Source organism: Salvia miltiorrhiza, chromosome 8 (assembly GCF_028751815.1).
Source record: "Salvia miltiorrhiza cultivar Shanhuang (shh) chromosome 8, IMPLAD_Smil_shh, whole genome shotgun sequence".
Taxonomy (NCBI): domain Eukaryota; kingdom Viridiplantae; phylum Streptophyta; class Magnoliopsida; order Lamiales; family Lamiaceae; genus Salvia; species Salvia miltiorrhiza.
In genome coordinates this window covers 2,977,856-3,003,537 of record NC_080394.1, presented here as the reverse complement: position 1 = coordinate 3,003,537, position 25,682 = coordinate 2,977,856, and the positions used below count along the sequence as shown (strand labels likewise).

General features: G+C 39.3%; 3 protein-coding genes across 3 annotated transcripts; 1 reads left to right on the top strand and 2 right to left on the bottom strand.

Moving 5' to 3' along the window:
- Positions 1 to 1,125: 1,125 nt before the first annotated feature.
- On the bottom strand, positions 1,126 to 12,256 carry LOC130997132 (disease resistance protein RGA2-like). The gene is made up of 3 exons (XM_057922393.1): positions 11,410 to 12,256; positions 8,879 to 11,341; positions 1,126 to 1,609 (listed from the first exon to the last, which is right to left on the bottom strand). Exons 1-3 carry the CDS (start codon positions 12,254 to 12,256, stop codon positions 1,599 to 1,601), a joined length of 3,321 nt encoding a protein of 1,106 aa, XP_057778376.1. The 3' UTR covers positions 1,126 to 1,598.
- Positions 12,257 to 18,063: 5,807 nt separating this feature from the next.
- On the bottom strand, positions 18,064 to 19,630 carry LOC131000010 (disease resistance-like protein DSC2). The gene has a single exon (XM_057925736.1). The coding sequence runs from the start codon at positions 19,628 to 19,630 to the stop codon at positions 18,161 to 18,163; it is 1,470 nt and encodes a 489-aa protein (XP_057781719.1). The 3' UTR covers positions 18,064 to 18,160.
- Positions 19,631 to 23,476: 3,846 nt separating this feature from the next.
- Positions 23,477 to 25,483, top strand: LOC131000011 (uncharacterized). The gene is made up of 3 exons (XM_057925737.1): positions 23,477 to 24,254; positions 24,335 to 25,018; positions 25,104 to 25,483. Exons 1-3 carry the CDS (start codon positions 24,207 to 24,209, stop codon positions 25,353 to 25,355), a joined length of 984 nt encoding a protein of 327 aa, XP_057781720.1. The 5' UTR covers positions 23,477 to 24,206; the 3' UTR covers positions 25,356 to 25,483.
- Positions 25,484 to 25,682: the final 199 nt, after the last annotated feature.

Genomic DNA, 25,682 nt, shown 5'->3' with positions numbered 1-25,682 from the left:
CGTATGTTGTACATGTAATTAATGTTATTTTATTTGATAATATATTATTTTAGAAAATTTATTAATTCATTACTTTTATTAGATAACTTATTGAATGGATATATTTATCTATAAGCTTATCAATAGCTATAGATATATATCACATAGATTTAGTGTATATCTAATTAATTAATATATATATTCTTATAATTATATAATATGTAAAATAACCTTAAAATAATATAATATGGGTAAAATAAGCAATCCACAAGTTGTGTCTTGATGCCTTAGGCTCTTTTTCTATTAGTATAGATATAAAAATCAAAACTTGATTTGTTTATTTTCCATACAACTTCAAATAAATTAAGGTTATTAGCCTATAAATACACAAATTTTTTAAACTTTCTGAAATTTAATATGACTTATTTTCTGCCTATAAATACACGAACTTAACGTTTTTTTTTTTTTACACTGCGAAAGAAAAACTCTATTTATTGTTGACGTAGAGGCCGTAATACATGACATGTACTACGGAATTGGCACGTCAAATTAAATGTAATCAAAATATTTTGGTTTGATTTGGTTTAGGTTTAAGCTTTTTTTTTCCTTTAAATTTTCAAACATTTTAAACGAGGCTAATTTCGAGTTGAGATTAATGTGGAGCCCCTATTTTCGATCCATCCGCTCATGGCTACTTCTCATCACTTGAATATTCCTGGAGTTAATTGAAACATGGTAGCTTGATGAATGGTAGCAAATAAAAAAGAGAGCTCTCCCCTCTATGCCACAACCACCACTTCCTCCACCGCCGAAGCCAACACCTAATTACACCATTGAAGAAATTCAAGAATTGGTAGATAGATAAAGAGGAACATTTAATAATTTAGGAATCGGCCTTGCTTAATTTCAGGCCTAACACGATAACTATCTGATCAGCTTGAAATGGGATGCTGGAAGTGAGATTCAACGTGACCTTGAGGCCAATGGGCGTGCGGCGCGCAACAAATTCCTTATTGACGTTGGTCTGACTTGAATCGAGCTATAAGAGCACGGCCAAAGGCCGAACCTACGGTCGTCAACCATAAATCAATGGAAGCTACTCTATTAAGACTTTAGTGAGACTATCTCATCTACCAAACAAGGAAATAAAAGGCAAACATGTTTGCTATCTAAACTTATTTTCAAGACCTGTAATAATTGTTCACAATGATAGTCCATGCAAAATGAAAAGTTGTTTCAAATCGTCAACACTTCATGCTAAAACAGAATGGGGAAATCATTTACAGTCACAATCAAAAGGTAGAGGGAGACATAACAAAAAGTCACATAGTATAACATAAATATAAAAACATGAGTAGAAGTGGAGATGCTTTGTCTGTCTGCAAATTGATATTCACATGCATCCTCTTCAACTTTCGGCATAATAATCCTATCAACAAAAGTTCAAACAAAGAATATATGGGAAATTACAATGTGACGATTCTTAGCAAAACAAAATTATGAAAAGAGATTGAGCAAGTCATCATCATGGAGAAAATGGACACTCACTCAATCCTTCTTCATTGATCCATTACTTCACCTCCTAATTCATTAGAGTCACCTCAATAACAAATGACCATTCACTGTAATTCTTGTAAAATAACCGGGTACTGGAACGAGTGAACTTTTACAATTGAAAGCTAAACAGTCGAAGCTAGAGACTGAACTAACAAAGAAGAAGAATTAAAAGATAACAACGTGAGTGGAAACAGAATTACAAAGTAAATAAAACAAACTAGATGAATGCGTCGAGTCGAGGTGGAACTCTTCCCGCAAGAAGATAAACGCCCCGGTAGTGCTCACGGTGTAGGCGTATCTTCCCCAAAGGTAAAACGACGAACGTCTCGTCGGATGTAGCACCACAAATCCGGCGAGCTCCGGCGAACTGAACGGGATCGAGAAGTGAGCAGAATGCAGTATGAGAGAGTGAGGAATGCAGAATTTTCGTATGGAAAAATATGCCATGCAGCTAGCCTCCTATTTATAGGCTATTCACCAAGGGGGGAATTAAACACTACTTTATGGGAATTATTCCACCATAAACTGCTGGGATGTTACATTGTTTTGAATTTTGAAGTTACAAAATCAATTCCAGAATTCAAATGGTCAAGCAGTTTCGAAAACTGATGCAGCCCTTCAGTTTCGAAGAATTTGGGCGGGCCGATGGGCTTCAGTTAAGTGGGCTTTAGTTGGGCCGCAAATAAATACAGTTGGGCCAAGATTTAAAATCCAAAAGAAGCCCAAAAGTATTTTGTCCAAAAAATTATATAGTTTGGACCCAAACACCACCCAAAGCACCAATTGCCAAGATCCAAGTCCTTGGCCGCGGCCCGTACCCGACCCGACCCGCCCGGCGGCGGCGTCGTCCGTCCGTCCGATCGATCGTCGGCGGCGGCGCGCGTGTGTGTGTGCGCGAGGCCAAGGCCTTCATCCAAGCCCATAGCAAGCCCACAAGTTATTAGCTCCATGTGCATTGCTATTCTTATACAAGAGAGTTCTTCTCTTGTTTTCCAATGTGGGACAATAACACATTACAAGTGTTATTTCCCTTCTTAACACCCCAACTTTGATATACAATATCTCACTCACCGGAAATCGGTTTTGAGACTTCAAGTATACCACGTTCATCTACTCGAGACGAAGATTAACATCAAATAATTATTTCAATTAAATAATAAATATTTAATTAAATAATTAATTCCAGATATGGTCCAAAACCATATTTCCAACAATCCCCCACATGAGTGAGAAAGCCGTATGCAGATGTATGCAGACACTTAGCTCAGTCCTCTTAAGAAACAACATTGTATTTGGAAAGGTAGCTTGTGGCTTTGAACCTACCATAGTCAATCTTATCGAGTATACCGGCGGCCTAGTGGATATGGTTCCTTGAACTAGTCATCCTCGGTGTATACTGAGTCAACAATATTGACACAATATTGCTTCAATCCTCATTCGTTCTTACGTTTGTGTCCATTACAGGCCTTGGAACACCCCTTTGGATTCATAAGTGTTTCAATAGAAGCGGCCACACTTCACACTTATATAGGTAACTCTTAACTCAAGTATCCTGCTATACTTGTTCTCATTGAGGAATTCTAGAGTTATTAAAAGTCAAAGACTTAACCTCACCACATGCAGGTTCCCGAACACTCACTGTTCTACAAGGAATAGGCAACTTGAGTGTTTCAACACACAGATTCACATAGCTTAGTTGTCCCATTGAACCAAGTTCTTGGGATCCTCCAGTCATCATGGTTGGGTATCCACTATGTTCATCTTTAAGATGTGGATTTCAAACCCATTCCCCCTAACAGTTTATACATTTGATCTCGATGGATACTTTTAGTCAACGGATCGGCTATATTGTCAATTGATCTTATATAATCAATTGTGATAACACCACTCGTGATTAAATGTCTCACGGTATTATGGCGTCGACGAATATGTCTCGACTTACCGTTATACAAATTATTTTGTGCTCGTCCAATAGCAGCTTGACTATCACAATGAATTATCACGGACGACACAGGTTTCGACCAACATGGAATATCCTCGAGGAAATTTCTAAGCCACTCGGCTTCTTCACCAGCTTTATCCAAAGCTATGAATTCGGATTCCATGGTCGATCTAGCAATGCAGGTTTGCTTCTTGGATTTCCAAGACACAGCACCACCCCCCACAGTGAATACATAACCGCTCGTTGAGAACGAGTCTTTGGCATCAGATATCCAATTTGCATCACAGTACCCTTCAAGTACAGGGGGCTCTCTAGTATAATGAATCGCATAGTTCTGAGTATATTTCAAATATCTCAAGACTCTTTCAAGAGCTTTCCAATGTTCATTACTAGGATTGGCTGTAAAGCTGCTTAACTTGTTGACCGAGCATGCTATATCGGGACGAGTGCAATTTGTTAGATACATCAAGCTCCCAATAATCTTAGCATATTCTATCGCATCAACAGGTTCTCCCTTATGTACATTCAAATGTACACTAGGTTCCCATGGAGTCTTAGCTATTGGCTTGTCAAAAGCATTGAACTTCTTTAACACTTTCTCAACATAGTGAGATTGTGTTATAGCAATTCCATCAGGCCTTCTTAGAATTTTAATTCCAAGAATTACATCAGCTAAGCCCATATCTTTCATGCTAAAGTTTTTACTTAGCATATTTTTCGTTTCTTGAATCACTCGGGAATTACTCCCCATGATGAGCATGTCATCTACATAAAGACAAACAATAACATAGCCGTTATTAGAATTATTAATGTAGACGCACTTGTCACACTCATTGATTTTAAATCCATTTGACAACATTACGCCGTCAAATTTTAAATGCCATTGAAGCGGTGCTTGCTTCAATCCATATAAAGACCGTTGGAGTTTGCATACTTTGTGCTCTTGCCCAGGTACTACAAACCCCTCAGGTTGCTTCATATATATTTCACTTCCAACTCGCCGTATAGGAATGCAGTTTTCACATCCATTTGGTGTATCTCGAGATTGTGCAAAGCAGCAATAGCGAGAAGCATCCTAATAGATGTCAACCTAGTCACAGGCGAATAGGTATCGAAGAAATCATACCCTTCTTTCTGCCTGAAACCTTGAACGACAAGTCGGGCTTTGTACTTATCTATAGTACCATCAGATTTGTACTTCTTCTTTAGGATCCATTTGCATCCTAAAGCTTTACTTCCAGGTGGTAGATCCACTAACACCCAAGTATGATTCTGCATAATAGAATCGATTTCAATATCTATGGCTTCTTTCCATAGAGCTGCATCCGAGCCAGATAAAGCTTCTTTGATCGTCACCGGTTCGCCGTCTAACATTAAGACAACATAATCCGGTCCATAAACCTTAGCTTTTCTAACCCGTTCCCCACGTCTTGGTTCTACATCCACAGGTTTAGACCTTGGTCTTTTCCTATTAGGTGGTACAGGATTAGAACTCGTGGTATCATCTACTTGTGTAGAACTACTAGCTACGTCTAGAGGTTTAGAACTCGTAGCTTCACTCTCAACTCTATCGTTTGAGTTAGACACACCTTTATCCTTATTGGGATAGATATTCTCAAAGAATATAGCATTCCTTGATTCTATCGTTGTCCCAACATGTATGTCGGGTATCTCTGATTTGTGTACTATGAAGCGATAGGCACTGCTATTAAGTGCATAACCAATGAAGGTACAATCCACCGTTTTAGGTCCAATTGTAACTTGCTTTGGTAAAGGCACTTCTACCTTAGCTAAACACCCCCACACTTTGAGGTATTTATACGAAGGTTTCCTTCCTTTCCATAGCTCATAGGGAGTTACGTCTTTCCCTTTGAGTGGAATCTTGTTCAAGATATAGTTAGCAGTTAAGACAGCTTCCCCCCACATGTTCTGGGGTAATCCTGAACTAATCAACAAGGCATTCATCATCTCCTTAAGAGTTCGATTCTTGCGTTCAGCAACGCCGTTAGATTGTGGTGAATAAGGAGCCGTCGTTTGATGGATTATACCACTTTCGTTGCATAATTCAGCAAACGGAGCTACATACTCTCCACCTCTATCACTTCGAACCATCTTAATTTGACATCCAAGTTGATTCTCGGCTTCATTCTTGAAGTTTTTAAAAGCTTCAATAGCCTCATCTTTACTTCTTAATAAGTAAAGGTAACAATATCTTGTGCAATCGTCTATAAAAGTGATAAAGTACTTCTTACCACCTCTAGTTTGCACAAGCTTTAAATCACAAACATCGGTGTGAATGAGTTCTAATGGTTTAGTGCTCCTTTCAACCGATTTAAATGGTAACTTAGCCATTTTGGCTTCTACACAAACTTCACATTTCTCTTGTGAGTTAAATTCATCAATTTTTAGTAAATTCATTTTTACTAATCTTTTTATAGCATTTAGATTAACATGTCCAAGTCTACAATGCCATAAATCAGAACACTCAATCAAGTAAGCAGAAGAAGTAGATTCTTTCTTATTGATAGTTGCCTTGGCAGGCTTACAAGCTCTTACACCAAGTTTGAAAAGCCCTTCGGAGGCATAGCCTTTCCCAAGGAACTTTCCCCACTTGCGAATTACAACATAGTCGGCTTTGAAAAACAACTCAAAGTCTTTCTTAGTGAGCTTAATGCCCGAAATTAAATTCTTTCGGACAGTGGGAACATGTAGCACATCCTTCAAGGTGATCTCCACGCCCGAAGTGAGTTGAAGAACCACATCTCCCATGCCAAGGACTTGAGAAGTCCGCTCGCTAGCCTCCATAATCGTCTTGTTTTCCACTTCTTTGTAGTTGTGGAACAACTCACGATTGATGCAAATGTGGACGGTAGCGCCGGTGTCCACGAACCAAGCATTGGGGCTATCAACATGATTCACCTCGGAGATCATGGCCGCAAAGTCGTCTTGGTCCCAATCGCCGAAGTCCTTCTCGACGTTGTTGACGTTGTTCTTCGCCTTCTTCCGCTTTGGCTTGCGGCAATCCTTAGCCATGTGACCATGCTTGTCACAGTTGAAACAAACACCATCAAACTTTGATGGTTGGCCACCACCTTGCTTCCCTTTGCCCTTGTTGTTGGGGTTAGGGCGGCCACGCTTGTTGGAAGGACCGCCTTTCTCGGTGAGATTGGCCTTTGCATCCATTGGCCCTTTGCCCTTTTGATCACGACTCCTCACGTGATCCTCCATTTGAAGCTTGGACACCAAGTTCGCCACGGACATCTCCGAGCGCTCATGCTTCAAAAGGTTTTGAAAGCTCCTCCAACTTGGAGGCAACTTCTCAATGATGATCGCTACAAGTAGCGCATCCGCCAAGGGCATCCCTTCGGCTTGAACTTCGTGTGAAAGAGTTTGGAACTCTTCCACTTGATCCATCACGGAGCGGGAGTCGACCATCTTGTAGTCCAACCACTTGGCGACGACATACTTTGTAGTATTCGTCTTGTCCACTTGATATTTGAGATCAAGCGCTCCCCACACCTCTTTCGAGGTCTTATGGACTTTGAAGACGTTGTAGAGGCGTTCGTCCAAGGACATGAGAACGGTGTTACGGCACAAGTAATCGCCTTGACACCAATTCGCATACCCCGAACGAACCTCGAAGCTCGTCTCCCCTTCACTCGGGGTCGGAGGCGCATCCTCCGTCAAGAATCCGGCAAACCCCACGGTAGTGAGGTAGAACAGCATCTTCTCTTGCCAATACTTGAAGTTCTTGCCCGAGAAAATAGAGGGTTTCTCGGCAAGACCCAACGTCCTCGACGTTTGCAGCGGGGCCATGGTGGAAGTGGAACCACCCGTTGAGCCAAAAGATGACCCAAAGAAGGTGGAGGCGGTGGTGCCGATAGTGGCGGAGGCGGTGGAGCCAACGGTGGCGGAGGCGGTGGAGCCATTGGTGGCGGTGCCGGCAGCAGGGACGGTGGACGCCATTTTCCTTAGCAAATGTTTAGGGTTTCGAAAGTTTTAGTGTAAATTAAAGTTCACACTCGAACGTGCGGCAGCGGCAGGTTTTATCTTCTTGCGATTGTAAAATAACCGGGTACTGGAACGAGTGAACTTTTACAATTGAAAGCTAAACAGTCGAAGCTAGAGACTGAACTAACAAAGAAGAAGAATTAAAAGATAACAACGTGAGTGGAAACAGAATTACAAAGTAAATAAAACAAACTAGATGAATGCGTCGAGTCGAGGTGGAACTCTTCCCGCAAGAAGATAAACGCCCCGGTAGTGCTCACGGTGTAGGCGTATCTTCCCCAAAGGTAAAACGACGAACGTCTCGTCGGATGTAGCACCACAAATCCGGCGAGCTCCGGCGAACTGAACGGGATCGAGAAGTGAGCAGAATGCAGTATGAGAGAGTGAGGAATGCAGAATTTTCGTATGGAAAAATATGCCATGCAGCTAGCCTCCTATTTATAGGCTATTCACCAAGGGGGGAATTAAACACTACTTTATGGGAATTATTCCACCATAAACTGCCGGGATGTTACATTGTTTTGAATTTTGAAGTTACAAAATCAATTCCAGAATTCAAATGGTCAAGCAGTTTCGAAAACTGATGCAGCCCTTCAGTTTCGAAGAATTTGGGCGGGCCGATGGGCTTCAGTTAAGTGGGCTTTAGTTGGGCCGCAAATAAATACAGTTGGGCCAAGATTTAAAATCCAAAAGAAGCCCAAAAGTATTTTGTCCAAAAAATTATATAGTTTGGACCCAAACACCACCCAAAGCACCAATTGCCAAGATCCAAGTCCTTGGCCGCGGCCCGTACCCGACCCGCCCGGCGGCGGCGTCGTCCGTCCGATCGATCGTCGGCGGCGGCGCGCGTGTGTGTGTGCGCGAGGCCAAGGCCTTCATCCAAGCCCATAGCAAGCCCACAAGTTATTAGCTCCATGTGCATTGCTATTCTTATACAAGAGAGTTCTTCTCTTGTTTTCCAATGTGGGACAATAACACATTACAAGTGTTATTTCCCTTCTTAACACCCCAACTTTGATATACAATATCTCACTCACCGGAAATCGGTTTTGAGACTTCAAGTATACCACGTTCATCTACTCGAGACGAAGATTAACATCAAATAATTATTTCAATTAAATAATAAATATTTAATTAAATAATTAATTCCAGATATGGTCCAAAACCATATTTCCAACAATTCTGTAGTAAACAAACTCAAAATAATTAATCTCATATTGTTTAAGCATATCGAGATGAAGTGGAGCACCAAACCAATAGCAACTGAATTGGAATTAAACTCCATAAAGTAAGATACGGTATAATCAGTTTTTTTTTTTTTGAAATAAAATACACATGTAATTGTTTCTATATATATAAAAATAAACAAGAAAAGATATTGATACTCACCGTCACCGTCAATTCTGATGCGGGGGATATGGGAAACCTTGGGCCATTCAGAATCAGCTGCCTCCCTTTTAATCACTAATTCCGGGCAATCCCAAATTTCTAGTTGTTTTAATGTTGTGAGGCGATGCATTGCATCCATAGAGGGTAGACGCCTTAGCCTTTTGAAGTTACATAAATACAACATATTTAGAGATGAGAGGTTCCCAAACCATTCAGGTAACTCTTCTATATCAAAATCCTCCAACCATAACTGAGAAAGAGCAGTGAGAAGTTGAATCGATTCCGGTAGGCATTTCCAACTTTTCATCCCCACCAGAGTTAACTTATCAAGTGAGTGGCAACATCCTTGCAATATGCCATCCACAGTCTCCACCCCCATACCAGCATTGATACACACCTGTCTCAAGCTGGGAAAAGGCGAAATCTCAAGACCACAAGTGGCCATAAATTTAGGAACCCTTTCGATTTTCAATTGTGTTAGACGAGGCAATCTTGGGAGACACTCAATTACCCTTCCTAGATTCTTTAGGCTACTTAAACTCTCCAAGTAGAGACCCTCAAGAGAGAATCCTAGCATTTCACATGGCAAATACTCCAATGCTTCGCATTCACAAATCAGGAGACGGCGAAGGGATGCGAAGCTTCGTTGGGATTGTTCTCCGCCGCTATCTCTATCCCCTAATTCTCTCAAATTGGGGCAGTAACTTATAGACAAATAAGAGAGAGTCTGGTTGTTACTGAATAACCAATCAGCTGGGAGACATTCCAGACCGGTCCAACGAATTGTCAAATGTTGAAGGCATGACGAGACATGACTTGGAACACTCATCAACTGCTCGCAATCGTCAATTTCCAAATGTTGGAGGCGAGGAAATAGCTTCACTTCACTTCCACCCGAAACTTCTATTTCTGCCCACTCTGCCAGGTTAGGCATGTGTTCCAATCTGAGCTTTTCGAGAGATGGAAAAACAATGCGTGTGTCCTTGTTCACCATTCCGTAGAATGAAGAATTTATACACTTCAAATTGCTCAATCCATTCAACACAATGGACTTGAGATTGGGCAAGTGCCCCAACATTGGGATCCCTTCACATTCTTTGCAGTTATAGAGTGATAACGACATTAACTTGTTAAGTACCACATCTCCAACTGCCATCTTCTGAGTCCATAATGGAAACCTACTGCCTTTGTATCCAGAAATCTTTAACTTCTTCAAATCTGAGTGAGGCTGCAGGCCTTCCAATACATTCTCGTCATTTCTTTCACCTTCTCTCTCATCACCCCATACCAAACGCAACTTCAATATTTTTGACTTTTGGAATAAATTGGCTTTCCGAGCCTCTTCCTTGTCATGAACCCTTTCGAGATTGCGAATCCGTAGCCCTCCTTTAAGATTATTCAAACTTCCGAGCTCTTCAATTTTGCACCCATTATCGTCCCCCACTGGGAAGTACTTCAGCGTTTGAAGAGACGTTAATCTCCCGATTCCCGCAGGCAACTCTACCTTCTCAGTAATATAAAGATGCCTCAAGTTAATCAAGTACTTAATCGTACTTGGCAGTTTCTTCAAATATTCTGAGACTACTCTCAACGTCTGCAAGTGAAAGAATTCACCAATCCAATCCGGCAAATATTCAATTCTTGTCTTCGAAATGTCAAAATATCTCAAATGTATCAACTTTTGAATCGAACTTGACAACTCTTTAACTCCATACTCAAGACGTAAAACATGCAGACTTTCGAAGTCTGAGAAGTTGATACCAGAACTATCACATCCATATGATATTAATAATGTACGCAAATATTTTACCATTTCTTTTGAGATACGACTTGATTCTTCTTTTTCGAGAATCATGTATCGAACTCGGCTGCTACCACCCGTATTGTTAGAGGAATTTGAAACAGAACAAGCCAGATCATGCAAAAGATCATGCATGCCACAACTTTCTACATTCCCATCACCATCTCTCTTTGAAACTTGCAGTAAAGAGTTGTGCAGAAGAACGTTGATAAATTTTTCGCCCACCGACTCCATGTCATCCCTTCCATCAGCTTGGAGAAAACCTTCTGCCATCCAAAACTCAATCAATTTATGTTTATTGATTTCAAATCCTTTAGGAAACATCGAACAGTGCGCAAAGCATTTCTTAAGTAGTGGCGGAGACAAATTATCATAGCTCAATCTCAATATTTTTGTGATATAATCTCCTCCTTCATCGGCTGAAAGCCATTTCTCCTCGATTGAACGCCATTTCTCCTCAGATTTATTGTGCAGAACACCCCCAACTACGTTGGCAGCTAACGGCAAACCTTGACATCTACTTGCAATCTTTTTCCCAATGTCCTCAAATTCTGAAGGAACGTTTTCTTCTCCAAAGGTTTTAACTTTGATTATCGACCAACAATCTTCTTGTGATAAGCCTTTCAACTCATGTGTATGTAGTGGATTCAAAATTGAAGCAACTGAATGGCATTTCCTTTGACAGAACTAACTCCCAACAAAGAATTGATAAAATATTCCCATTTGGAACGATCTTCATTCCATGCATCATCGAGTACAAGAAGATAAGTTTTGTCTTTCAAAGCATTTTGAAGCTTTGAAAGAATATCTTCCGTACTCTCAACTTCAACTTCAACCGAAGTCAACCCTTTGAAAATTTTCTTAAAAAGAATGATTGGATCAAAATTTGGAGAAACATGCACCCAAATATGTGATCCAAGCCGATTCTCATCCTTGAGACGATTGAAGACTCTCCTAGTCAATGTCGTCTTCCCCAATCCCCCCATCCCGACAATGGGAAGGATGAAAACTGCGCGTTCATCAGTCGTGATGCTACTGGTAAGCATCTCAACTATTTCCGACGCAACATCATCTCTTCCAATAAAAATTGGATCAAGAGTGAATGAATTAGTTTCCAAAGTAGCATTAACCAAAGTGGGCTCATTGGCAAGTTTCTCTACGAGGCCAAGCTCGGCGGCCTCTTTGTTAATGGACTCCAAATTCTCATTGATTTCTTTGATTTTAAGAGCCATATTTCGAGAACGTGAAATATGGTTGAAGCATGAGAAGCACGATGGTACCTTTGTCTTCTTGGGCTTGATTTGTTTGGAGAGAATATGATAGTTGATTTCATCCAAAACATTGTCAGCATCGAACGCCACATCTTCAAGCTTCTTCAACCAGCTCTTGACAGCTTTGCTGGTGATGCTACGCATCTCGGCATCGTACAAGAAATTTTTGATCATGTCGAGATTCCCTGCTAGCTTTGCTGCATCTTTGTGGAGATGTCGGATAGAGATCTCTTTCTTGGAAAGGTCGATGAGGTTTTGAACTAGAGCTTGAAGGACGGCGGCAGCAGCCAGGGCCGGCCCTGACATTTCGGGGGCCCTAGGCGAAAACAAAAAAATGGGCCCTAGTTAAATACCCCCTACGTCCCGTAAAGCTTGATCAATTTCTTTTCGGCATGAGTTTTAAAGAGTCAGTATTTTAAGTGTTAAGTGTGGTAGGTCAAAAAGTGAAAATATGAATAAAGAGAAAAAGTTTTCATATAATAAAAGTGTTGAAGTTTCACAGGACAACTCGAAAAGGAAGACTGCTCAAACTTCGCGGGACAGAGGGAGTATGATTTTATCAATTTTAACTTTGAAAAACTTATTTCAGCTGAAGCTACAATAATCGATATAGTCAAACAATATTCTATATGCAATAGAAACATTATAAAAACAATATGAAAGTTTAACACACTCAAGAACTTTGAACTTCATTTGTGGTAAACATATTTGTAACACTTGTAATTCAGAAAATAAATCTTGAGCATCAATGTCAAATTTATCATTATGTTTCGAGACATCTTAAAGTTAACACAACATTTATGCAACGTTTCTCATGCATCCAATAAAATTAGCATCTTATGATTAGAAATATAAATTTATGCAATAGAGAGTCGTTCTATGTTCTGTTACCATTTAGGGTTAGGAATTTGGAATATAATTTTTTTTTTATCTTGTTGATGATTGCTGATTATAGGTAGTGAAAGATTTTTTTTTTTTTTTTTTTTTTTGTAATTAAGGTATAACATTAGTATTGGATCTGTATTTTGGGGCCCCCAAAAATTTGGGGCCCTAGGCCATTGCCCCACTTGATACACACAAGGGCCGGCTCTGGCAGCAGCTTCTCCTTCCATTCTTTGTGCTGATAACTTAGAGAGAGAGAGAGAGAGAAATTGAGTGCGTGTGTGTGAGACAGATAGGGGGGTGTTAAGGAATAGAATTGGATGAGTGGGTGCATTGACGTAGCCAGAGGGGGCAGTGGGGGCACTGGGCCCCCTAGAAATTTTAAAAAACACTAGGGGTATTTTAGTAATTTTATATTTAATATTAAATAAATACATAAATATTCTTATTTTAGTAATAATCCCAATTTTTCTTTATGTGTAGGAGATAAGCTATTGAACGATTGTAAAACTAGTGTTTTAAGGGTGCGTTTAATTTGGCTGAAAAAAAAAATTATTGAAAAATGATAGATAAGAAAAGGTGAGAAAATATTTTTTCTGCTTTTTTTTATCATATGTTTTGCTAGAGATGAAAAGATGATAAAATGTTGAAAAATATTTTCACACCCATACTTTAGAATAATATTATCTAATATTTGAGATAAAATGAGTGAAAAGGGAATGCCCGATAAAATATTTCACACTGGCCAGAGAAAATTTTCCATCATAATAAACATGTGAAAATGGTGAAAAATTGATGAAAATATATTTTTTCTCCGTTTTCCCATCAAAATAAGTGTATTTGGTAATAAAATGAATAAGTGATTAGATGTTTTTTGCTTATATTTATTCCATATTAGAAAATTAAAATAAATTTAGCTGGGATGGTCCCAAAAATGAATATTGATTAAATTAGTTGGGACGAAGAGAGTATTTGGCCGCCTAGCTAAAAAGTCTGGTTAGGTGACTGATTGGGTGCAAGCTGAAGAGATTAAACTTTACAGGATTTCATTCTAGACATGGTTTTCTATCTTTTTCATTTTATATATTTTATATTAGTAATATTTCAGTCTTTGCCGACACCTTTTTTAATACTTTAGTTAGCTCATTATTGATATGGTGGGACCGGGTCTGATTAATATAAAAAAACTGTAAATATAAGTATTTAGTAAATATTTTAACCGTGATAAAAGTATTAAAATACTATATAAGCATAATACCTTTGTAAACCGGTAAAATTGAGTCCCATATTGTTGAAGTATGTTATTAATGCATAATATTCGATCATCCATATTTTTTATATGAATATAAAACCAATATTTCATATATTTGGCTTTTGTTGGAGGAGTTATTGGAGCCATAAAGAAATTATTTCCTTGAAATAATTGGAGTTAAAATGCCGAAACAAATTAAAGCTCAATTCTTATTAAATCAACAACCCTTATTTAAGATTATGTTTTTTGTGCAAAATAAGCATATTTAATATAACGCTATTGAATTACTCGATGTATAATATGCACTAAAAATCTTTGTAGAGATTAATTCTATACATTTTATCAAAAGAGAAAACAAAATTATAATATTATTAACAATTGATAATAAACTTTATAACTATAATCTTAAGATATTATAAATTGGTATACAACAAATTTTTTCATCAATGAGTTTGTCAACTTTTATGAAAAATAGACAAACTCATTGATAAACAATTTTGTTTAACCATTTCATATTAGAAAAAATAACTTGTATAGCTTCAATAAAACTAACCATTTGACATCAATTAACATGATAATCGTAAAAATACTTAATTTGTTAAGTAGTATGATAGTCTTTTTTTTTATGTAATCAATACATAAAAATCTATATTTGCATATGAAAATAATAATTTAGAATATTAATCGACATATATCATATTTTGATTAATTGTGCGATATTCATCTCAATTTTCTTATGTTTAAATTACAAATTCAATGATTCAAACAAATTTCATTCAATTACAATACTAAATTGTTTAAAATCAGAAAATTAAATTATTAATAAATAATAATATAAAAATAATAATTAAATACATATTCATACAATTAAAATGAAGAATTATACAAAAACTATAAACGCCCAACAGCCAACCATTCTAATTAATAAAATTTTGAATCACTCATTCAAATTATAACAATTTTGAAACACTCATTCAAATTAAATAAACATGAGTATTTGGGCTAATTAAATTCTAAATAATTAATTTCAAGCCCAAACTCCAAATTAACATCTTCAGAATCACGCCATCTTCATCAAATTCATGCAAATTCTCGGACTTCTTTAGATTTCTTCCATCCCTCGACATCTACTAGCATCCATCTCCAATCCATCTAATGCCTGCGCCAAATACCAACAACTTGGGTAATATCAAAGCAAATCCAACGGCAAACGACACAAAAATAGATAACTAAATCACACACATCAACTGTGAATGCATACACATATACATGTAATGTATATTTCTAATTTCTAAATGTATTTAATGCTTTATTAAATGGATCTCTATGACTCATTATTGTTTCCCATCTAAATAATAAACATGTATTGTTTTTTTTTATAATAATGTATAATGTATTTGATTTTGGTATACTGCTTGGACAACAGCTCAACGTATCCAAACCAGGTCTAACTCCTTATTTCTTTTGCAGTATGATCTACGAAGTTGCTCTGCTACCAAGCTTTTCTATTGCTCTTCATTCGCAGAAAACAGCCGGTCTTCAAGCGTCGGGCTGAATGCCATGGTTATTGACCCAAGAAATCCTAACTATTTTTGTGTAGGAGGTAGTGATGTTTACGCACGTTTGTATGACATCAGAAAATACCAAGTCAATGCATCAACTAAAGAAGGAAGCCCTGCCAACTACTTCTGCCCTCATCACCTTATCGGGAAAGACGATGTTCGCATTACAGCATTAGCTTACTCCAACACGAGCGAGCTGCTCATCTCATCTCGTACAACGATGACCTCATATATATGTTTCAGAGAAGATACAACAGAGAAGATTCCGGAAGCGACGGGGATGATGACGATGATAGGGAGGAGGGTTACCTCTTAGGATTCTCAGATGGTGATCCTGCAGAAGATGGAGAGAACCCAAGAGAATGCAGCATTAGCTAAACCTCTTCATTGCCCTATTTCTACTTGAAATATTTACCTTATGTTACTATGTGTAAAATGTGTGGGATTTGAATAATTTCAATACTGCTATTCTATATGTGTAAATGAGTATCAAAGTTATTTACATATTTTGTGGCAATAACTAACTAGCTTTCAAATCGGAGCTACTAACTGTATCTAACTTTGTTCATGACTAGCTTTAGAATTGTCCTATATATTTATTTAGAGCAAAATTTAGTTCCCACTATTTTGTAGAAAAATTAACTCCCTTTAGACGGTTGGTATCGTAGATATCATTCATTTTAAAAATTATATAAAATAAAAACTTGATTTGTTCATTTTCCATATACCTTCAAATAAATTAAAAATAAAATAAATTTGTTTTTTTTTTATGTAATTTAATGATTGGAGAAAAATGAATCAGTAAAATAGAATTTAATTAATAATAGATGTATACTTAGAGTATGGTTTTATGTAGTAAAAACTACATTTTTCATGAGAACATGAGAATTATTATAAATAATTAAACTTTTTTTTCTTTAGATTTTTAAATATTTTAAACGAGGCTAATTTCGAGTTGAGATTAATGTGGAGCCCCTATTTTGATCCATCCGCTCATGACTAGTTCTGCATCACTTGAATATAAGTTTGAGTCGTCAAGGCCCATTTCAACTCAATTCCGAGATAAATACTCCCTCCGTCCATGAAAGAATTTTCTATTTTTCTTTTTTGGGACGGTCACAAAAACATTTCCTATCTATTTTTGGACTATACTCATCCACTTATAATTACTCTTATTTCACTTTTTCACAACTCTTAATATTAATATAATACATTTTCACTACTCCCAATACACTCAACAAATTTTTTCACACTCTTAATACACCTAACAATTTTTTCCTTAAAACAAGTGTCACTCTCTCCTAGGAAGTTTTTTCGTGGACGGAGGGAGTACAAACAATCTTAATGGGCTTGAATCACCAAGGCCCATTTCAACTCAGTTTCTAGATAAGCTTAGTAGAGCTAATTCAAACATGGTAGCTTTGATGAATGGTAGCAAATGAAGAAAGAGCTCTTCCCTTTCTGCCACCACCACTTCCTCCACCTTCGACGCCAACGCCTAACACCATTGAAGAGATTCAAGAACGGGTAGATAGATGGTAATTTTGGAGTATCTTGAGGGTAATTTTATCTTTCCATAACTTAATTTGAAGCACTAGAAAGCATTTATTTTGCATAATTGATAAAATGCATGATTGTGTATTTTTATTCTCAAGAGTATTGCTCCAATCACACTCTTTGAATGGGACAAGAATAAAACAAAATTAGCTGGAATGATAGAAAATATCAAAGCCTTGGAATATTCCAAAGTTTCAATCCATCAAAGTAAATAAATGATTAACCTTACTATTTTTATCTATCAAAGTTAATCATCCTAAGCAAACACCCCATTAAAGTTTAAAATTGGCATCTAAAGAGGAACAATAATTTAGAAATGGGCCTTGCTTAATTCCGGGCCTTAAGCAATAACTATCTAAGCTAACAAGGAAATAAGGCCAAACATGTTTGCTATATATATCTAGACTCATTAAAGTATTTTCATGGCCTGTAATGATTGTTTTTTTTTTTTTTTTTTGAAACCAGCCTGTAATGATTGTTAAAGATGATACTCCATGCAAAATTAAAAATTATTTCAAATCTTCAACACTTTATGCTAAACCAGAATGGGGAAATTAGTTTGCAATTTACAGTCTCAATCAAAATAAGGTAGAGGAAGACATAACACAAAATCACATATAACATAAATATAAAAACATGAGTAGAAGTGGAGATGCTTTGTCTGTCTGCAACAAATTGATATCCGCATGCATCCTCTTCAACTTTCGGCATTATAATCCCATCAACAAAAGTTCAAATCAAAATGGACACTCACTCAATCCTTCTTCATTGATCCATTGCTTCACCTCCTAATTTGTTAGAATCACCTCAATGACAAATGACGATTCACCGTAATTCTGTAGTAAACAAACTCAAAACAATTAATCTCATATCGTTTAAGCATATCGAGATGAAGTGGAGCACCAAACCAATAGCAACTTAATTGGAATTAAACTCCATAAAGTAAGATACGGTACCTCAATTTCTGATAAAAAAAAAATTGAAATAAAATACACATGTAATTGTTTCTGTATATATAAAAGTAAACAAGAAAAGATATTGATACTCACCGTCATCGTCAATTTGGATGAGGGGGATATGGGAAACCTTGGGCCATTCAGAATCAGCTGCCTCCCTTTTAATCACTAATTCCGGGCAACCATAAATATCTAGTACTTCTAATGTTGTGAGGCGCTGCATTGCATCCATAGAGGGTAGACGCCTTAGTCTTTTGCAGTTCAATAACCACAACTCCTTTAGGGATGAGAGGTTTCCAAACCATTCAGGTAACTCTTCCATTCCAAAATCAAATAACCTTAACTGAGAAAGAGCTGTGAGAAGTTGAATTGATTCCTGTAGGCATTCCCAACTTTCCATCCCCTTCAAAGACAAGCTATAAAGCGAGTGGCAGCATCCTTGCAATATGGCATCCACAGTCTCCACCCCCATACTAACATCGATATCCACCTTTCTCAAGATGGGAAAAGGTGAAATCTTAAGACAACCAGTGGCCATAAATTCAGGAACGCCATAGACTGACAAATGTGTTAGACGAGCCAATCTTGGGAGGCAGTCATTTACCCTTCCTAGATTCTTTAGGCTACTTAAATTCGCCAATGACAGCTCCTCAAGAGAGAATCCTAGCATTTCACATGGCAAATACTCCAATGCTTCGCATTCATCAATCCTGAGAACGCGAAGGGATGTGAAGCTTCCTTGTGATTGTTCTCCGCGGCTATCTCCTAATTCTGTCAAATTGGAGCAGTAACTTATTTCCAAATGAGAGAGAGTCTGGTTGTTACTGAATAACCAATCAGCTGGGAGAAATTCCAGACCGGTCCAACGAATTGTCAAATGTTGAAGGCATGACGAGACATGACTTGGAACACTCATCAATTGCTCGCAACGACTAATTTTCAGATGTTGGAGGCGAGGAAATAGCTTCACTTCACTTCCACCCGAAACTTCTATTTCTGCCCACTCTGCCAGCTTAGGCATGCGATGCAATTCGAGCTTTTCGAGAGATGGAAAAACAATGCGCGTGTCGTTGTTCACCATTCCGTAGAATGATGAATTTATACACTCCAAATTGCTCAATTCACTCAACTCAAGGGACTTGAGATTGGGTAACTGCCCCAAACCTGGAACACTCATCAATTGCGAGCACCGCTTAATTTCCAAATGTTGGAGGCGAGGAAATAGCTTCACTTCACTTCCACCCGAAACTTCTATTTCTACCCACTTTGTCAGCTTAGGCATGTCAATCAATTCGAGCTTTTCGAGAGCTGGAAAAACAATGCGTGTGTCCTTGTTCACCATTCCGTAGAATGAAGAATTTATACACTTCAAATTGCTCAATTCCAACAACACAAGGGACTTGAGATTGGGCAACTGCCCCAACATTGGGATCTCTTCACATTCTCTGCAGTCATAGAGTGATAACGACATTAACAATCTTTTTCCCAATGTCCTCGAATTCTGAAGGAACATTTTCTTCTCTGAAGGTTTTAGCTTTGATTATCGACCAACAATCTTCCTTTGATAAACCTTTCAACTCATGTATATGTAGTGGATTCACAATTGAAGCAACCTCCTTACTTCTCGTGGTAACAAGAATGGCATTTCCTTTGACAGAACTAACTCCCAACAAAGAATTGATAAAATATTCCCATTTGGAACGATCTTCATTCCATACATCATCAAGTACAAGAAGATAAGTTTTGTCTTTCAAAGCATTTTGAAGCTTTGAAAGAATAGCTTGCGTACTCTCATTTTCACCTTTATCAGAAGTCAATTCTTCGAGAATTTTCTTGTAAAGAGAGAGAGAGAAATTGAGTGTGTGTGTGTGTGAGAGAGAGAGGGGGGGGGGGGGCGGAGGGGGGGGTGTTGATACGCCTGCTGCCCCAGAGCTTAATGGGCCCACTGTGGAAAATGTTACTGAAGAAGAAACGAAGGTGAGCCCATTAAGAGAAGGCAGGCCCAATCGCGAGAAAAAGATGCCGGCCCGCTACGATGATTTTATCCTGAACTAAGGAGGAGAGCACCTGTTACCTTGGTCCCCACTAGTTGTTAGGATCTGCGGGTGGTAGCAGAAGCCGTTGTGTTAGCTTTTTGGCCTTTTAAGTTTCAGAGTTTGTTTCACTTTCAATCAATGAAGAATATTTCCCTTGTTGTTTTCTCTTTTTGTCTGGAGTAGGCTCGCTCGAAGTAGCCAAACCCTTGATAATTCTTATCAATTGGTGCTTTCATTGAGAGTTTCTCCTCTTTCTCCATGACTGATTCAGACGTGCTCGCTGCCATCAAAGCTTTGGAAGGTCAATTGGTGGCTACTAGCTCCACGCTCCAGCAATTTATGTCCTCTGTTGATCTCCGCTTTGCCGAATTACAGACTTCGGGCTCCTCCGGTGGTTATCGGCATCGTCCACCCGCAGATCGTGGAGGCTGTGCATAAATGGCGGCAATACCTACTGGGGCGCTTCTTTGTCATCCGCACTGATCACAAGAGCATTCGTGAGCTCCTACAACAGACCATACAAACTCCGGAGCAGCAAAAGTATGTTTGGAAGCTCCTTGGATTTAATTTCCGAATTGATTACAAGGCTGGTGCCTCCAATTTAGCTGCCGATGCTTTGTCTCGCCGTCCCGAGCAGGCAGTGGGAACAGAGGAAACTCGAGAGGCCAACCACGTCCTCCTTGCTCGAAGCTCTCCGGTGTCGGAATTACTCACCCTTCTTCAGCAAGAGAATCTCGCCTGTGGGGATCTCCAACAGCTGCATAGGCAATTCGAGGCTAAAGAGTTGGGGGCCGATTATGCGGTTGTGGATGGCATTCTTACCTTTAAGCAACGGTTCTACATCAGCAAGTCCTCTGAGCTCATACCTAAGTTGCTGCTAGAGGCGCATGCGACTCCCATGGCTGGACACGGAGGTGTGAAACGCACTCTTATGCGCCTCGCCTCTGCATTCTACTGGCCTAATATGCAGTTGTCCGTGAAAAAATTTGTGGCGTCGTGCCTTGTTTGCCAACAAACTAAATACTCCACTCAACCCCCTGCCGGGTTACTTCAACCGCTGCCGATACCAACCAAAGTTTGGGATGAAATCACCATGGATTTCATTACTGGCCTACCCCCGAGCCGCGGTTATACTGTGATTCTAGTAGTGGTCGATCGCCTCTCCAAATATGCTCATTTCGGACCTCTTCCTGCATCCTTTACTGCTGCCACTACTGCCACTTTGTTTGCCGACATGGTGGTCCGATTGCATGGGTTCCCGTCAACCATCACCTCTGATCGCGATCCTGTTTTTATGAGTGCATTCTGGCAACATTTATTCAAGTTAAGTGGCACCACTCTCCACCACAGTACAGCGTACCATCCTCAAACGGACGGGCAGACGGAAGTGGTTAATCGCACTGTGGAGCAATATCTAAGGGCGTTTGCTCTTGCTAAACCGGCAACGTGGACTTCTTATCTCGGGTGGGCAGAATATTCACACAATACTTCCTATTGTAGCAGCATTAGAATGACCCCATTTGAGGCGCTTTATGGACGGCAAGCTCAAATGATCTCACGGTATACAGTAGGGGCGACCAAAGTACAAGCGTTGGATGAGCTTCTTCAAGAGAGAGACACCCTCCTCCATCAACTTAAGGAGATTCTTCGACAGTCACAAGCACGGATGAAGTTGCAAGCTAACCGACACCGCCGTGATCTCGAGTTCCAGGAAGGGGAGCAAGTTCTAGTTCGTCTCCAACCTTATCGACAAATTTCGGTCCGAGGTCGGCAATCGCCAAAGCTCGCTCAACGCTATTATGGGCCGTTTCACGTTGTGGAGAAGATTGGTCGGGTCGCTTATCGTTTGGACCTTCCACCCACAAGCCGAATCCATCCAGTGTTCCATGTTTCGAAGCTGCGGCCTTATAAGGGATCCACCATGCCCCCGGTCTGTGTGCTTCCGGAGGATTCGAGAGATTCAAGACCCACCACTGTGCCCCTTGCAATCTGCGGTGAGCGTTGTGTCCTCACTACTACAGGGCCACAGGATCAAGTTTTGGTGCAATGGAACGGTGAACCACCAGAGTGCGCGACATGGGAGAACAAAGACGAGGTTCGACTTTCTTTTCCAAATCTGAACCTTGAGGACAAGGTTGTTTCTGAAGGGGTGAGAGTTGATACGCCTGCTGCCCCAGAGCTTAATGGGCCCACTGTGGAAAATGTTACTGAAGAAGAAACGAAGGTGAGCCCATTAAGAGAAGGCAGGCCCAATCGCGAGAAAAAGATGCCGGCCCGCTACGATGATTTTATCCTGAACTAAGGAGGAGAGCACCTGTTACCTTGGTCCCCACTAGTTGTTAGGATCTGCGGGTGGTAGCAGAAGCCGTTGTGTTAGCTTTTTGGCCTTTTAAGTTTCAGAGTTTGTTTCACTTTCAATCAATGAAGAATATTTCCCTTGTTGTTTTCTCTTTTTGTCTGGAGTAGGCTCGCTCGAAGTAGCCAAACCCTTGATAATTCTTATCAGGTGTTTAAAGGAATAGAATTGGATGAGTGGGTGCAAGCTGAAGAGATTAAACTTAACAGGCTTTCATTCTAGAGACATGGTTTTCTATCTTTTTCATTTTATATTTTATATTAGTAATATTTCAATCTTTGCCGACACCTTTTTTAATACTTTAGTTAGCTCATTATTGATATGGTGGGACCGGGTCTGATTAATATAAAAAAACTGTAAATATAAGTATTTAGTAAATATTTTAACCGTGCTGAAGTATGAGATTTAGCTCGGTTAATTTATACAGCCTATTTGGAACCCTTTACCTACAAGCTAGCTTTTGGGATGAGTTCTGCCCGATAGTTGTAGCAAACCGTCTTGCATTCAATTTTGTTGATGTCCGGCTGTGCTTTCTGTACATGGAGACATGGGCAGCTTCAATTGGCCGTCTAAATTTTTATGATTTTTATTTGTGGAAATCAACTGAAGAGGAAAGTGGATAAGACTACATGAAAATATGCCATTTCACTGAACAAAATATGTGGCCTACTTTCATCCAAGGAGTAGAAGTCAACAGATTGCCATTTTGCAATCTGCAAACAAAAGGTGTCCGCCATTTTCTCTCTTTCCAACTATAGTTGGAGGGAAACCTTACCCTGAACATAACAGGGGAAGGTTAAAAATCTGGTGGATCCTCCCTATCTTGTCTTGGTAGCCGGGAAATACAGACATTCTATATGTAAAGTAGGGCTTTACATAACAGAAGACTTTATGATAGCCATTTGGAGTGCCATGATGGCGTATGCAGCATGTGGGCACTCACCGGTTTAGAATTCTGCTGTTGGAAATGGCACTACTTGCTTTTTCTATCATAAAGGAGGATGTTCCTAGCTGCAGACATTAAACCTCAGCCCTGATGACTAGAATAGAATGGCATCTGTAAGTCAATGTACCCAGATGCGCTCAACTCAATTTTTCCCACCAAAATAATAAGCTATTTTCCAGTTTTCTCATAAAACCAATATCAGTTTCCTTTTCCGGAGGCTACCATCATTGCCTGACTATGCAAAAAAATTCTGAAACAGTTCCTCGGCAATGTATGTTCTACATGCGGTGTCTTCAGTTTTTTTTTTTTTTGCTCACTTTAGTCTTTCGGGTTCTTGCACATTTCCATCATAGTCTTTCCGGTTCTTGCACATTTTCATCAGGATTTAGGATGTTCCTTAACAATATATACTGTGAATGCATACACATATACATGTAATGTATATTTCTAATTTCTAAATGTATTTAATGCTTTATTAAATGGATCTCTATGACTCATTATTGCTTCCCATCTAAATAATAAACATGTATTGTTTTTTTTGTATAGTAATGTATAATGTATTTGATTTTGGTATACTGCTTGGACAACAGTTCAACGTATCCAAACCAGGTCTAACCACTAAAGGTAGCATCACCGGTTCACTTTCCAGTCTGGTTATGAAAACTCTGATATAGACAATGAATCATGTCAGAGGCTTCTTTTTTGCTTGATGCAGGCTCTGATACAGCGCCTTGGTCTGTATGGTTTTGTCCAACACGTAGGCTTTCTAAGTGCTGATATCCATAGCGAGTTTCCATTAAATCCTTCATTACGCCCAACTCCTTATTTCTTTTGCAGTATGATCTACGAAGTTGCTCTGCTACCAAGCTTTTCTATTGCTCTTCATTCGCAGAAAACAGCCGGTCTTCAAGTGTCGGGCTGAATGCCATGGTTATTGACCCAAGAAATCCCAACTATTTTTCTGTAGGAGGTAGTGATGTTTACGCACGTTTGTATGACATCAGAAAATACCAAGTCAATGCATCAACTAAAGAAGGAAGCCCTGCCAACTACTTCTGCCCTCATCACCTTATTGGGAAAGACGATGTTCGCATTACAGCATTAGCTTACTCCAACACGAGCGAGCTGCTCGTCTCGTACAACGATGATCTCATATATCTGTTTCAGAGGAACATGGGTTTGGGTCCGAAATTCGCACCTTCACCGTCAGAAGACTCGCCCAGACCGTCGGAAGCACAAGTTTTCTCGGGGCACAGGAACTTCCGAACAGTCAAGGGAGTCAACTTCTTTGGCCCAAATGATGAATACGTCATCAGCGGGTCTGACTGTGGCCATATATTTATCTGGAAGAAGAAGTGCTGTGAGGTCGTCCGTATGATGGTTGGCGACAGGCACGTCGTGAACCAGCTCGAATCCCATCCGCTCATCCCAATGCTTGCTACCTGTGGAATAGAGAAGAATGTAAAGCTTTGGTCCCCCTCTTCAAATGATATCACCCCTGTGCCTGACAATGTTCAAGAGGTAGTAGTATTGCACCTTTACGCGTTTCTCCGTTTCTTTACTCTGAAATTTCAATTTCGACATGTTTCCTATTTTCGAGCTGCAGATAATGGAAGGTAACAGGCAAGGCAGGGAGGACCATTCCCGGGTGTCCTTCACCCCCGACGTGATCATGCATGTTCTGCGACTCCACCGGAGGCAAGCACATGTGTACGTCGAGAGACGATACAACAGAGAAGATTCCGGAAGCGACGGGGACGATGATGATGATGATAGGGAGGAGGGTTACCTCTTAGGATTCTCAGATGGTGATCCTGCAGAAGATGGAGAGAACCCAAGAGAATGCAGCATTAGCTAAACCTCTCATTTCCCTATTTCTACTTGAAATATTTCCCTTGTTATGTTACTATATGTAAAATGTGTGGGATTTGAATAATTTCAATACTGCTATTCTATATGTGTAAATGAGTATCAAAGTTATTTACATATTTTGTGGCAATAACTAACTAGCTTTCAAATCGGAGCTACCAACTGTATCTAACTTTGTTCATGACTAGCTTTAGATTTGTCCTATATTTATTTAGAGCAAAATTTAGTTCCCACTATTTTGTAGAAAAATTAACTCCCTTTAGACGGTAGGTATCGTTGATATCATTCATTTTAAAAATTATATAAAATAAAAACT

What these genes read in the sequence shown, in the direction of transcription:
- LOC130997132 (XM_057922393.1), bottom strand. Translation starts at nt 12,256, where the DNA reads ATGTCAGGGCCGGCCCTGGCTGCTGCCGCCGTCCTTCAAGCTCTAGTT. An exon ending in TGATGCATGGAATGAAGATC is followed by an intron (nt 11,342 to 11,409) that starts GTTCCAAATGGG and finishes AATGCCATTCAG; the next exon opens with TTGCTTCAATTTTGAATCCA.
- LOC131000010 (XM_057925736.1), bottom strand. Translation starts at nt 19,630, where the DNA reads ATGTCGTTATCACTCTATGACTGCAGAGAATGTGAAGAGATCCCAATG.
- LOC131000011 (XM_057925737.1), top strand. Translation starts at nt 24,207, where the DNA reads ATGCAGGCTCTGATACAGCGCCTTGGTCTGTATGGTTTTGTCCAACAC. An exon ending in TGTATGGTTTTGTCCAACAC is followed by an intron (nt 24,255 to 24,334) that starts GTAGGCTTTCTA and finishes TTTCTTTTGCAG; the next exon opens with TATGATCTACGAAGTTGCTC. An exon ending in TGCCTGACAATGTTCAAGAG is followed by an intron (nt 25,019 to 25,103) that starts GTAGTAGTATTG and finishes TTCGAGCTGCAG; the next exon opens with ATAATGGAAGGTAACAGGCA.